Here is a 15,147-nt window from a genome sequence, read left to right as displayed (position 1 = left end):
CTTTGTTGGCTATTTATTGTTCAATATAGTAATAATCCATTGAAATAAGCCAAACATTATTTCGATAAAACAAATTTTGTATTTCATTTTTCTATCTACAACCGCTAGAAATAATCACCGAACACTTCCAAGTTGTCTGGAAGGAACTTGATAACTTATCAGTGTAAAAATGTTCATTTGTGCGAACCTTCTGACTGCAATTTTTCTAACTTATAACCATCGGATCGATCTGAAACATATCGAAAAAAGAAAAGCGAAATAAATAACCCCAAGCAACGGCATAGCCAAGAGAAGGTTTTGGAGTTTAACACCATACAACCCCCCCCCCCCCCCCCCACCACACCCCAAAAAAAAAATTGGATTGAAGTTGAAAATTTATTGATGCAGACTGATTTAATTCAATAATACAATAACAATTATCTGATCCGTAGATTGATAACCTGTTGTTGTAAACATCATGAGGACTTTTGATAAATTGTCGGAATGGGGTCCTGATATGTAACTGATCTATTGGTCTTGATTTCACAGTTGTCTAATAGCATCAATATCAAATTCCTGCCTGAAAACATTCCAATAGAAAATTCCAGAGTTCTGTAATCAATCATAATCCTCAGATTTATTTTCAAATTGATCTCGTTTTTGTAGAGATGTACTGTAATAAGGGTCTTTATTTAATAGAAAGCGAAGTTAAAATTGATTTAATGTCTATGAAACATAGAACTGCTCACCAAAACATTGCATAACTTTCAACATTTGCTAAAAATGTTCTTGCCTTTCTCATTCACTCTAAAATTCGTCAATCTAATCCCGACCCGGAGGGCCGAGTGTCATATGCCAATCGACTCAGTTCGTCGAGATCGGAAAATGTCTGTGTGTATGTATATGTCTGTATGCGTGTATGTGTATATGTGGAAAAAAAATTTGACCTCTGTTTCTCAGAGATGGCCAGACCGATTTGCACAAAGTTAGTCTCAAATGAAAGGTACAACCTTCCCATCGGCTGCTATTGAATTTTCTATTGATTGGACTTCCGGTTCCGGAGTTACGAGTTGAAGAGTGCAATCACACAGCAAATTCCCATATAAACTGAAATGAAAATTTTTCAAAATCAAATTTGTATTTTGGATGCCAAATGACTTTAAAATGCATGAAACATTTAAATGCATGACAAAAATTGACTTCTTTGGATTTTGGTACATTTTTGCCTTTCTCATATAGAAAGGTTATGCAATCACTCTAAAAATCGTCAATCATACCGGCCCGGAGAGAATATGCAGTGGGGGGTTGCTACTTTAAAATTAAAACTAGTTTAAAATTTGTTAACAAGTTGAAAATTTTCGGCAGGACCCGGATCTCCCGGATCTTTCTCCATGATCCGCCGCTGGTTTCAAGCGATGTTTCAATATCACATAGTATCTCAAGATCGTGGCTGTCCATCCATTGTATGTATGTGCAAATCGTACTGAACATGTAATATTCATTTCCACCATTGTATTGAACATAACCAGCCATGGAATCGTAGTCTGGACAAATGAGAAAAGCACAATTGCACCACTAGGTGGATTAAAACAGGTTTTTATTTTGGGAATGCGTCGAGTTGAGACGAAAACGTAATATGATTAATAACGAGGATAACACTTTCCGAATGTAGAGAGAAATTTATGAAAAATGACGATTTCCATTCGACTCTAGCAGGTCCTGATCGCTTTTGATGGGCATTTGATTTTTGTTGTATGACCAATTATATGTATAGGTCAAATGTTCAAAAACAGTAATTTAAGGTCAAGATAGCATCATTTTGAAACCGCCAATTTCGGAGGTTTAGTATCTTCAATGAGTTTTTCAAACGTTAAACAGCGCATCATTTGATAAAATTATTTTGACGGTATATCGTCCAAGAAGTATTTATGGTGAATTTTCTCGGGTTAATATTCATGACAAGTCTCAACAAATTCGCTAAAGACACGAACTCTGTTACTATTTTCTGAAAAATTAATTCTGCATAATTTTATAACTTCAAAAATTACGGTTTCGGAATTATGCCGTTTGGACAGTAAGATCGATTTTCACCAAACCCCCACCAAACCGAATTTCTGGCTACGCCGCTGACTTCCAGTAAGTAAAAACAAAGTCGTTCTACACTCGTTCACAAGAAACGTCTTCGAATGCTGAATATCTATTATAATACATTAAAACCCCGATTTTATCAGCCAAATATGAACATCTGTTTGATGGGCTCTAGCAGACGAACAAGACAGAATTCGAGTAAATCCTTTCTTGAGCACGTTTTCCTTATCATGGAGATGGAAATATGTAAAGTAAAAAGTTCATCATAATCAGAAATAGTTTTCAGACTACATCAAGGGACGGGAAGAATATTTTAACAGCTTCAGTTTATTATAAATAAAAAAATTGCCCGATTTAGTCAATGTCCCCATTTTGTCAGCCTAAAATACACCATGAGATTGATAAAAATGGGTCTTTATTGTATGTATTATTCACTGTGTTTCACATTAATAGGTACATTTCATTTTTGGGGATTTTTTTGTTGCATCGAACTACAACAATTTTTAGGTAGTTTTCAAGGGGTTCTTCCAAAATTTGGCGAACCTATTCCAATTCGTATACCAATTAATCGGTATACTTAAGGGTTTATATGTTGCAGATAGAGAAAATACTGAAATTTTCAGCTTTTTCCTACACAATATTACGAAAGCAATTTTTCCTAATAAGTTTGTGAAAATTATAAACTATTTGAAATTTTTAAATAGTTTTATTTTTTATTTAACCGTGATTTTTTAATAAATAGTGACCATCGCTTCACAACGTAGTCTATTTTTCATGGCTTACGGTGAGCACGATCTCTCGAATTGCTGAACTGAAAATTATGGAATAGATATTAATTTTTAGTATTCTTTACAGATTTAACTCGCCGCGCAGATAGCTCTGAATCAGACCCGCTGGTGCCCTAAGACGGTTTCGCTGGATTTTCAGAGCACTGTGCACCCAGTGCATTAAGGCAAGTGACGGAAGGTTATCGAAAAGTTTCGTGAAAATGAAAATTTCAGTAATGATGATGATTTTCCCAAACGGTTCGTTTTCGAGAGGTTTTTATTTGTTCTTTGGTATTAGGATTAGCGATAATAATTCAAATCAAGGATACTACTGGGAAGTCACCTTTAGAAAAAGTCGATGTCGAAGTAAAATTAAAGTAAACTTAAAATAAAGTAAACTTCAGAGATAGCGTGATATCAGGAGCTGCGATTTCATTAAATTTTCTTAGTTCTCAGTCGCGTTGGAAATTTGAGTAAAGTATAAACTTCAAATCGATTCAAAAAAAAAATCGATTTTTTTGGCTCAGTACAATATATAAATTCAGTTTTTCCACCACAATTTAGATATTTAGATATTTTATGGGCCATTTTTTCGCTTTCCCATTGATTTGGTTTGAGATTTCTAGCACTGATGTTGTCCTATGCTGATTTGAGCGATTCTATGAGTCCTGCCACTATCCCATGTAATATGTGTTATCAAAAACATCGCGAAGCATCACGTTCTAAATGTTCTCAAACGATATAATATCCGAAGAGAGTGATAAGAGTTATAAGAAATGTCTCATCACACTGTTAGGTGGATTAAAAGCGTTTTTTGTACGGATTTCGCAAAAATATTCGTTTTTGAAAAAAAGTCCTTTTGAATGCAAAAGATAGACTTTTTGCTGAATAAAATTCTAAGTCCTTTTAAATGCAAAGAACGAAGAAGAAGCAGTTTTTTGCACGGATATCACAATTAACAGGGTTTTTTACAAAAAATATTCTTTGAAATGCAAAAGACTTAAGACAAAAGAATATTTTAGGAAAGATGGAAGAGACGGGTCTGGAAGACTCCTTATGACCCGCACCTAAACAATATAGGTCATTACGGAATGGACATGACGAGTAGGTGCCAGAAATTCATGTTTGACGTCTTTTTGAAATCCAAGAAAGAGAAGGATGTGGTGTGAGTTTGGGGTTTGAATTGATTTCAATTAAACACATTGCTAAAATTCAAGTAAATTCAACTGTTTAATTAAAACTATTTGTACTACAACTTCAACTTCCATACGTCTCCCAACCTTTGAACGGAACGGATCGTTATATTTCACAGTGGTGTTCGGTGTGTAAATTTTAGTGAGTGAAGGTCATCCTTTGTTCGTTCGTTAGCTGCCGTTCTGCTGGTGCCGGCAGTAAATCCAGTACATTGTTTTCGCTGGTGCGGAACAATCGACGTTGTTTGCAGATAAGTTTTGCTTTATTTTTTTTCCTCGTTTGCTTTCTTTCCTTTTCCCTACTTTTACTCAAATCAAATAATAAGACACATTCCCGTTTATATAACGCTCTGCCCTCGTGCTTAAATGGCCGAGGGCGAAATACCATCTGATGTAATCATGGAAGTCCCTGATCCCTCTAATACTCGCATTGCTCCCCTATAAAGCAGTACCCAGAAGGTTCCTCTGGGCCATGGGTGGTATATTTTCGGACCGGAGAGAAACCGGTTAATATATTAAAACTTTCTCGAGATCTGACTGCTAATTACCCGGCCGTAACTCAGATAACACGTGTTCGGGCAAACAAGATACGTGTTCTAGTGAATGATCTCGGCCAGGCAAACGCGATTGCTTGCTGTGAGCGCTTTACGCGGGAATTTAAAGCGTACGTGCCTTGTGTGGCCTGTGAAATCGATGGGGTAGTGTCCGAACCGGGCCTGAAATGCGAAGAACTGTTGGAGCACGGGGTTGGCTGTTTTAAGGACCCCTCACTTGAACAGATTAAGATCTTGGAATGCAAACAATTGTATACCGCAAACACCGAGGGAGGTAAGACTACCTACTCTCTATCAGGCTCGCTTCGGGTGACATTCGCCGGGTCCTCTCTTCCCAACTACATCCTCCTTGACAGGGTTCGCCTACCAGTTCGCCTGTTTGTACCGCGGGTCATGAGCTGCAGCAATTGCAAGCAGTTGGGCCACACAGCCACATATTGTGGAAATAAGAAACGATGCGGCAAATGCGAAGGAGAGCATGAGGATGACTCTTGCGACAAAGAAACTGAAAAGTGTATTTGCTGCGGGGGCCCTTCACATGCTCTTAAATCATGCCCTGCGTACAAGCAGCAGCAAATGTTCAAAGCAAACGAAAATACAAATGTGAGGTAATCTGTGAATAGGTCCACCACAGCACATATTTGACTGATCCTCTTAAGCATCTCTTTATCTGCCTACTCACCCATGTAATTGCGTCAGCATTATAGTGTAAAATAGATAGTAGTTTTGTAGTTTTTAATATATTTGTGAAATGTGAGAATACAGTTTTTGAACTTTTATAACTCAACGCATCTCCCTCTATCCCAACAGGTGGCATCGGAGCTAAGAGGTACTGTTCATCGCGTGACCTCGGCAACTATTGCAACTATGTGCGCAATCCCGGTGACAAGATTGAGTACCGTTCCTGCATCTTCACCTGCAATTCGGACGGGTGTAATGCTGGTTCCCGATTATTTTCATCCTCATATCGACTTCCAACACTATTCGGTGTGTTGGCGCTGCTAGCTACCCTGACGGGGTTCATGAGACACTAGCTTTTGCCATATTTATGTAAGATTATGCTGGGAGTCCCCAGCATGTAACTGTCCAACTCGTAGTCTTCTAGTGAACATTACTAATAAGAAAAATATCGAAGTCCGTCCTCGAAAGACATTCCGATTAGCCTTTCGCCCTATCGTAAACCTTAAAATTTTAAAGGATTTGAATCAAAATTAGCTTCTAGTTTGGTGTTGAGTTTAGTTTTAGAATGACAATAAATTTACTACACAATAATTCTTTGTTTTCCTACATTTGATGACAGGAGCATTTTTGGCGAGTTTGGAAGCAAATTATATTACAGCCACAAACGAAGAATGTATACAGGACTGTGCGCAAACGTTCTTACACATTGACAGCTCAAATAGTTCGGCACCGGTTTCATAAGCCCAGCCGTCGGATGTTCCGGGCTTAAGTGTGCTTTTTGTTTTTTTTTAGTGTCAGCAAATCGTACACGTCGTTTTTTATGCAAATTTCGCGTTATGCATTTTTAAGCGCAGCTATGCGATTCTTATAAGTACTATCTACAAACTTTTTTTGCAAAATAAGCGGATTTCACGTAGATTTTAGAGGTCATGCGGTAGGGGAATTATGGTTAAAACCGACACCTTAAGCTTAACACTTTTTCTAAGTTGCCACAAAACCAATAAAATTATAATTTTTATGCAGAATGCTTCTTCAGAAAATTCTTAACAAGACTTAATTTTTTCAGCGCTTCAAAAAATTAATTTCATTAAAAAATATTGGTTGTAAAACTTGGAAAACAAAGTGACTTTTTGTAAGCACTGCGGGTAAAACCGACACCCCATAGGGGTAAGATCGACACCCCCTTTAATTTATTTTCTCTCCACTTTATTAAAATCTTTATCTTTATTAAAAATGAGATATATGCGTGATTAATAAAGTGTGAGTATGTATGATGCAAATATGTGCTTTTTATTGCTTCATCATGTAGTGAGGGGAAGAAAGTTCGAAAGCGTAGTACTATAAATAAGAGTATTTTATGCTATAGGATTATTTATTGATATGAGTATTTCCAAATAATCCTTGCGCACATCATTGCAACCTCCAGTGTCATTTTATTTCATAAGAGAAGATTTTCAAGCGTTCTACGTTCTGCTAATTGGATTCATTCACTTATAAGTGACACACACACACTTCTTAGTAAAACTATCTTTTTCAGATTTGATTTTTCGGACTCTGATCATCAAAGATCTATTGGAGTATACATAATACCATTGTCTCATTGTGATAAAATTCGTCTATGACAAACCAAAAGAACACTAGAAATTCGGTTTGATGACCTTTTTGCAGAAATAGCAAAAGCTTCGTTAGAATCAGATAAGCAAAAATACCAATTTTTGATTTTTAAAGAGACTTACAAGAAATAAACACAATAAAAGTATTTCTGTGTATTTCTGCTAATACTATAGTGTTCTAATAGGCTAATTGAAGTGTCACAAAGATCCCCAGCATTGTGGAATGAATCGCAAGTATACACAACCATCTTAACAGCGTGTCGGTTTTACCCTAACCATAGGGTGTCGGTTTTACCCCAACAGCGCACATTTTTTCATAAAAGCAATTAAAAATATTGAATTTTTCAAACTCGTCTTCAATGCACTTAGTTGATCATAGGACAGGCCGATAATAATAGGTACTGAAAAATGGGGTGATTTGAAAAGCTTTCGTTCGGTTAAAACCTTAAAATCTACCAACGAAATTTTACATCCAGACGAGTATGAACGCTGCTGTCGAATGTTTTGTTAATTTTTATGACATTCGGCGCACTAACGTAAATCCAATTTTTCTTAAAATGCTCTAAATAAACGTACTAATAATATTGTATCATTATGAAATGAATAAAAATTTGATTTCTAGGAAAAGTTGTGGGGTGTCGGTTTTACCCACAGTGTCGGTTTTTCCCACAATTCCCCTACATATCCCATGCATAAAAAGACATAATCCTGCATAAAAGGACAAACAAACAGATTACTCTGTCACTGACGGTGTGTCCAAACCCACTTTGGAAGATTGCGGGCCTATGACTTGGTGTTGACCCCTACAAATCGACTCAAAAGTTTGTCGAGATATAGAAGAAGGTCAAGTTCCACCATCAACTTTCAACTATTTCCTTTACCAGAGGTTTCTTCAAATTATGCTGATTCCATACGACATACTAGCGGTCCAAATGTCTAGAAAATCCAACTGTTAGCCACAAAAACGGCATGCGAGCACATGGCATATGAGTTCCAGTAGTGAATATGAAGTGAATTAGTTCATTTAGGTTCATTAAATAATTATTATTAACAGTCTACTATATCGACATTCTTGAATAAATTTTCGTTTTTTAGAAGAGACGCACTGGTTCAAAAAACCGATGGCTGCTTAAAATCTGACGAAGGTTTATGTCCTTTTCGTTTTTGACAGTGTACTACACCGGTGTAGTCAGTGTTACACTCATTCAACCTTGGGTGTAATCAGTCTGCCTCTTTTTTTGCTCTACACCGGTGTAGCACCAGCTAAAAACCAAAATGATATAGTTCTACCTTATCTAGACCAATGTTAAAGTTTTAATGATTGAGTTTGAACTTTTCTGCTAAATCCTAAAATGTACACTTTTTAAAATAAGTCAAAATCGTTATTGGCGGTTTTAAAAATCTGCTAAACCATGTACATAAGTATTTCTATAGAAAGTAAGAAAATGTTGTCTTAACATACCTACCAAAATCTTTTTTAAATCGAGACTACGGATGTGTGAAATATTCTGTTTAAATATTCATACCTTTCTCTAGCTTTCAATTGAAATGCTGATGTATTCTTACCGATATCACAATTTCTCTTCCGAGGGGAGGTATCAATGATCCGTAGTTTCTTAAGCATTAAGGGATCGTCGTGATTGGCGAATTACGTCCATTGATAGCTTGAACAGAACAGTGCACGAAAATGTTTAACCTTACTTGTTTGGGTAGTTCGGGGAGCTTGTTTAAATGGGGCGTGGCCAGAAAAGCAGGATTCGAGCCGCTTATAAATTATAACACCTTGTAAACAAGCTCACTGAACTGTCATTTTCTCCTTTGATGGCGTCATGCAATGTTCTATCAGAAACACGCTGGAGAGTGAAGACGAACTATTGAAAATACAACTTCATATGATAGCAGAAGCATTTCTGGCGAGTTCAGAAGCAAATTATAGTACAGGTAAGAATGAAGAATGTATATAGGACTGTGCCCGACTTTTCTTACACATTGACAGCTCAAAGCGTTCGGCACTGGCTTCATAAGCCAGCCGTCGGATGTTCGGGTTCAGTGTGCTTTTTGTTTTTTTAGTGATAGCAAACCGTACACGTTGTTTTCATAGGACGGCCCGCCAGATTTCGCAAGCTATAAGCTTTTTAAGCGGAGTTACGCGGTTCTTATAAGTGTACTCCACAAGCTATGCCGATTTTTATGTGAATTTCGAAGGATAAGTTTTTATGTAGATATTAGATAGGGGAACCCGGGGCTATTCGGACCTACTTAAGCAAATCGATCTTTTAGGTGGATAGATGTGAAAAAAGTTACCGGTCAAAAGTCCTAATTGTTAGTTTGAAACCTCAACTACATTTTGGTGCCCTAAAAGGTTCATTTGCGCCACTCAATGGCAGCACTAGGCGATGATTTGCAAACCTCTACGTTTTTCCTGCTTTTACAATGTAGGGGTAATTCAGACCGTCATTTTTCTTTAATTTTTTACAATGAAATTATGTTTTCCTATGAAATATTCATAGGAGGCTTATCCTTAGGAAGCAAAAAAAAAATTGCTTCACAAAAACTTAATCTGGTAAGTCACAGCTGTCGATTTCCCGAGCAAATGCTCATGGTCTGAGACACTATATGTGACCATATAAAGACCATTCTAAGGTCCGCTACAATTAATCAACCCCATAATGCACCATAAATATACCATAGTAAGGACCTTTGAAAACAACATGCCCGAGCAAACGTAAAGTCCATAATACCCCCATGCTCATGGGGTTGGGCATGGGTGTTTGAAATGGGTTCAACCCTCAAAAACACCATCGTCATAGTCCGGTAGATCCCATAGAAAAACCATACGTTGGTATATTTATAGGTTATTGAGACCATTTTATGGTGTTTTAATGGTTGTGAAAGTGGGCACGGACCATGTTCATGGTCTTTTCAAGGGGCTGCGTGGTGTTTGAGCCCATGAGTATTTGCTCGGGTGATTGGTTTATACCATAAATCACCCATTGCTTAGTGCAATGATGATCCTAAAATATAAATATGGTGTGTTAGCACTTTGTAGGATCAATGCGTCTTGTGAGATATTCAATTGATTATACATTGTGTGAGCATGATGACGGTACACAGAATTGCAATACACTCAGGTTTTTTTTATATTGGGGATACGTACCGCGTATAAAACCGCGTAATTGGAAAACCCGCGTAAAAACCCTCAGCAAAAGACTAAAAATATTTTTGGGAGTTTTTTTTGTACGGATTTCGCAAAAATATTCGTTTTTGAAAAAAAGTCCTTTTGAATGCAAAAGATAGACTTTTTGCTGAATAAAATTCTAAGTCCTTTTAAATGCAAAGGACGAAGAAGAAGCAGTTTTTTGCACGGATATCACAATTAACAGGGTTTTTTGCAAAAAATATTCTTTGAAATGCAAAAGACTTAGAATATTTTAGGAAAGATGGAAGAGACGGGTCTGGAAGACTCCTTATGACCCGCACCTAAACAATATAGGTCATTACGGAATGGACATGACGAGTAGGTGCCAGAAATTCATGTTTGACGCCTTTTTGAAATCCAAGAAAGAGAAGGATGTGGTGTGAGTTTGGGGTTTGAATTGATTTCAATTAAACACATTGCTAAAATTCAAGTAAATTCAACTGTTTAATTAAAACTATTTGTACTACAACTTCAACTTCCATACGTCTCCCAACCTTTGAACGGAACGGATCGTTATATTTCACAGTGGTGTTCGGTGTGTAAATTTTAGTGAGTGAAGGTCATCCTTTGTTCGTTCGTTAGCTGCCGTTCTGCTGGTGCCGGCAGTAAATCCAGTACATTGTTTTCGCTGGTGCGGAACAATCGACGTTGTTTGCAGATAAGTTTTGCTTTATTTTTTTTCCTCGTTTGCTTTCTTTCCTTTTCCCTACTTTTACTCAAATCAAATAATAAGACACATTCCCGTTTATATAACGCTCTGCCCTCGTGCTTAAATGGCCGAGGGCGAAATACCATCTGATGTAATCATGGAAGTCCCTGATCCCTCTAATACTCGCATTGCTCCCCTATAAAGCAGTACCCAGAAGGTTCCTCTGGGCCATGGGTGGTATATTTTCGGACCGGAGAGAAACCGGTTAATATATTAAAACTTTCTCGAGATCTGACTGCTAATTACCCGGCCGTAACTCAGATAACACGTGTTCGGGCAAACAAGATACGTGTTCTAGTGAATGATCTCGGCCAGGCAAACGCGATTGCTTGCTGTGAGCGCTTTACGCGGGAATTTAAAGCGTACGTGCCTTGTGTGGCCTGTGAAATCGATGGGGTAGTGTCCGAACCGGGCCTGAAATGCGAAGAACTGTTGGAGCACGGGGTTGGCTGTTTTAAGGACCCCTCACTTGAACAGATTAAGATCTTGGAATGCAAACAATTGTATACCGCAAACACCGAGGGAGGTAAGACTACCTACTCTCTATCAGGCTCGCTTCGGGTGACATTCGCCGGGTCCTCTCTTCCCAACTACATCCTCCTTGACAGGGTTCGCCTACCAGTTCGCCTGTTTGTACCGCGGGTCATGAGCTGCAGCAATTGCAAGCAGTTGGGCCACACAGCCACATATTGTGGAAATAAGAAACGATGCGGCAAATGCGAAGGAGAGCATGAGGATGACTCTTGCGACAAAGAAACTGAAAAGTGTATTTGCTGCGGGGGCCCTTCACATGCTCTTAAATCATGCCCTGCGTACAAGCAGCGCGGGGATAAAATTAAGCGCTCCCTTAAGGAACGCTCAAGGCGTTCTTATTCAGAAATGCTAAAGAATGCTTCGCCATCTGTCCTGTCCGAAAATCCCTATGCTGGTTTGGCTAACGTTGAGCAAGAATCTGACGACCCACGAGAGGGAACATCTTTGGTTAACCCAGGGGAATCCAGGAAGAGGAGAAATCCAGCCTCCCCTACATTGTCCCGTAAGGGTGCCAAGGTGTCGTCCACTCAGAGTGCGCCAACTACAATCAATAAATCCAACGGAAGTGATGCACAAAAGCCGAAGCAATTTGCTCCAGGACTTGGAAATATTAATCCTAACAAGGAGTACCCACCACTTCCAGGGACACCAAAAACCCCAAGTGTCCCCTTTTTTCAAACAGATACTCAGTCCAGTAGCGGACTAATGAAATTTTCTGACATAGTGGACTTAATTTTCACAGCTTTCAATGTTACTGATCCTCTTAAAAGCCTTCTGATACGTTTTCTCCCTATAGTGCAAACATTTTTGAAGCAGTTGACTACTAAATGGCCCCTCCTTGCAGCGATCGTATCCTTCGATGGCTAAGTCATCGAACGAGGTCACCGATTCGATCACTGTTCTACAGTGGAACAGCAGAAGTATCGTCCCGAAAATCGATTCCTTTAAATTTTTACTAAATAGTTTAAAATGTGATGCTTTCGCATTATGTGAAACTTGGTTAACTTCCGATATAAATCTCAACTTCCACGACTTTAATATAATTCGTCTGGATCGAGAAAACCCCTATGGAGGAGTACTTTTGGGGATCAAAAAGTGCTATTCTTTCAACCGAATTAACCTCCCTTCGACACCAGGCATTGAAATTGTCGCTTGTCAAGTTTTAATCAATGGTAAAGACCTTTGCATTGCTTCCATCTACATTCCTCCTAGCGCTTTGTAATATCACGGAATCCTTACCGGCACCGCGGCTAGTTCTGGGAGACTTTAACTCGCAAGGTACGGTATGGGGCTGTCTTCATGATGATAATAGATCAACATTAATCCAAGATCTTTGCGATAATTTCAACATGACCATCTTAACCTTCCCTAGGTGTTAACTTTTTGTTACGAATAAGGTGTTAGCGGGTCATATTGACCCCGATTTCGAACTTAGTTTTAAGGCACATTTTCAGCCAAATCTACATGAACTTGTACCCAAATTGTTTGTTGAAGTTTCAATTTTCAGTTTCTGGTATTACTGTTTTTGACCAGTTTGGCCAGTGGGAATCGGTGCCGAATGGGGTCATGTTTGGCATAAAAAGATGTATGCAGAACCGTCATCATAAATCACCGGTTTATTGACAGAATACTAATAATAAATGCAAACAAAACAAAAATAAGAATGTATATATTAAATTTGTACATGATACGACCGATCTGGGATGTTCCGGATTACAATTCCGATGCCGATTCCAGCAGTATAATAGTATTTCATATATGTAGCACCTCAACGATCATCACCCTCGCAACCCACCTGCAATATCAACGAGGCTTCATCGCAGTGATCGTTCTCCATCTGTCGTGCTCGATGCACAGGCAGCGGCTATCGATCGAGTGATCGATCTTTATCAGCCGTGCTCGATGCGCGATCTGAAGCCACCGAGATGCATTGTGTGGTGATCGTTTATTGGTCTGTTGTGCTCGATGCACAGACCGAAATCAAAAAAATCATTTGTTTAAATTCCCTATATCTTTGCCCTGTGTAAAATATTTTTTCTTATTTTTCTCGATTCTTGACTTTTGTATATAAGCCCGTAGGCAGTAGCAATAAATCGTTAGTTTACTAAATCAAACCCAACCGAATACTTCTACCGCGTTTCTAAACGATCCGATAACCATAAATTGGTGACCCCGTTTTAAAAAAATGGTGAACGAGGACAAACCAGGCACTGGAGCAGGCAACCCAGCGGTACCGGAACAGCAGCAGGAAGCCAACGTGGACACCCTAAATCTGCCACGACTGAGCCCGCCTGTGATGACGCAATCCAACATCGAGTCATACTTCATGTCATTGGAGTTCTGGTTTGCCGCTTCCGGTATTGGAAATGCCCACGACACCAAGAAGTACAACATCGTCATGGCACAAGTGCCACCAAGCAAGTTGACGGAGTTACGTTCCATTATTGAAGCCGTCCCGCCTGCCAACAAGTACGTGTATATCAAGATGAAGCTGATTGAACACTTCGCCGACAGTCAGCAGAAACGTTTGCAGCTCGTATTGTCTGATATGCCGCTTGGTGACATGAAACCGAGCCAACTTTTCAACGAAATGAGGAGAGTGGCTGGAAATTCGTTTTGTGAACCCGTGCTGCTCGACCTGTGGGCCTCCAGACTTCCACCGCATGCCCAAGCTGCCGTGATTGCCTCCAAAGGGGACCCGACAGAAAAAGCTACCATCGCAGATGCCATCGTGGAATCCATGGGCCTTCGTAGCATCAACACCATCGGTGCGAGCGCACCGAGCACACCAGCAGCGACCGCTAAAGTTACAACAGAATCGCCTCCTGACAGAATTGAAACGCTCCAGCGGGAAATCGCTCAACTGACCAGGATGATCAACAAAATGTTCCGCTCAAACGAAAACCCACGGGAGCGATCACGTTCCCGCAGCCGAAGCAAAGTGAGTAAATTTCGTGATAATGAACCGTCCTATGAAGTCTGCTGGTACCACTCTAAGTACGGAGGGGAAGCACGACGGTGCCGTAAACCGTGTTCCTTCGGACTAGCAACCAAGCCCAGCAACCAACAATGACGTCGTCCAGTTGATCCTGCGTTGGAAATTGGCGAACTTTCCGACACAGCCACACTATTTCGCCTTAAGATCTCGGACACAATTACCAACATGAAATTCCTCATCGACACCGGTGCGGATGTGTCCGTCATCCCGAGAGATCTCAAATCAACCCGGATGAAACCAACGTCATTTAAATTGTTCGCCGCTAACGGAACACCGATTAAAGTGTACGGAGAAGTTATGCTGAAGGTTAGTCTTGGCCTCCGGCGTGAATTTCTGTGGACATTCCTCATCGCAGACGTGTCATCAGGGATCATCGGTGCAGATTTCATTTGCCACTACGACCTGCTGATTGATTTGAAACGTCATCGTCTCATCGACAACACCACGAAGCTGGAAGCGATGGCAGTTTTGACACGGACGAGTGAGTACTCTATAAAAACATTCAGCACGTCATGCCCCTACGCCGAGCTGCTGGCAGAATTCCCATCCATCACCAAACTAGCAGCACCCGGTACAGTGAGTGCATCATCAACAGTGCATCGCATCGAAACCACCGGTCAGCCATCATACGCCCGGCCGAGACGTCTTTCATCAGACAAACTAGCAGCAGCGCGCACAGAGTTCGAACATTTGATGCAACTGGGAATATGCCGCCCCTCGTCCAGCAGCTGGGCCAGCCCACTTCACATGGTGAAAAAAGCGGATGGAACCTGGCGCCCGTGTGGAGATTATCGTGCGCTGAACGCTCAAACCATCCCCGATCGGTACCCAC

General features: G+C 39.9%; 1 protein-coding gene across 1 annotated transcript; it reads left to right on the top strand.

Moving 5' to 3' along the window:
- Nucleotides 1–13,502: 13,502 nt before the first annotated feature.
- On the top strand, nt 13,503–14,390 carry LOC131688217 (uncharacterized). Its single transcript, XM_058972389.1, has one exon. The coding sequence runs from the start codon at nt 13,503–13,505 to the stop codon at nt 14,388–14,390; it is 888 nt and encodes a 295-aa protein (XP_058828372.1).
- Nucleotides 14,391–15,147: the final 757 nt, after the last annotated feature.

This window comes from Topomyia yanbarensis, chromosome 3 (genome assembly GCF_030247195.1).
Source record: "Topomyia yanbarensis strain Yona2022 chromosome 3, ASM3024719v1, whole genome shotgun sequence".
Lineage (NCBI taxonomy): Eukaryota > Metazoa > Arthropoda > Insecta > Diptera > Culicidae > Topomyia > Topomyia yanbarensis.
This window is presented reverse-complemented; position numbering and strand designations above follow the sequence as displayed.

Excerpts from the sequence above, each read along its gene's own strand:
- LOC131688217 (XM_058972389.1), top strand. The coding sequence starts at position 13,503 with ATGGTGAACGAGGACAAACCAGGCACTGGAGCAGGCAACCCAGCGGTA.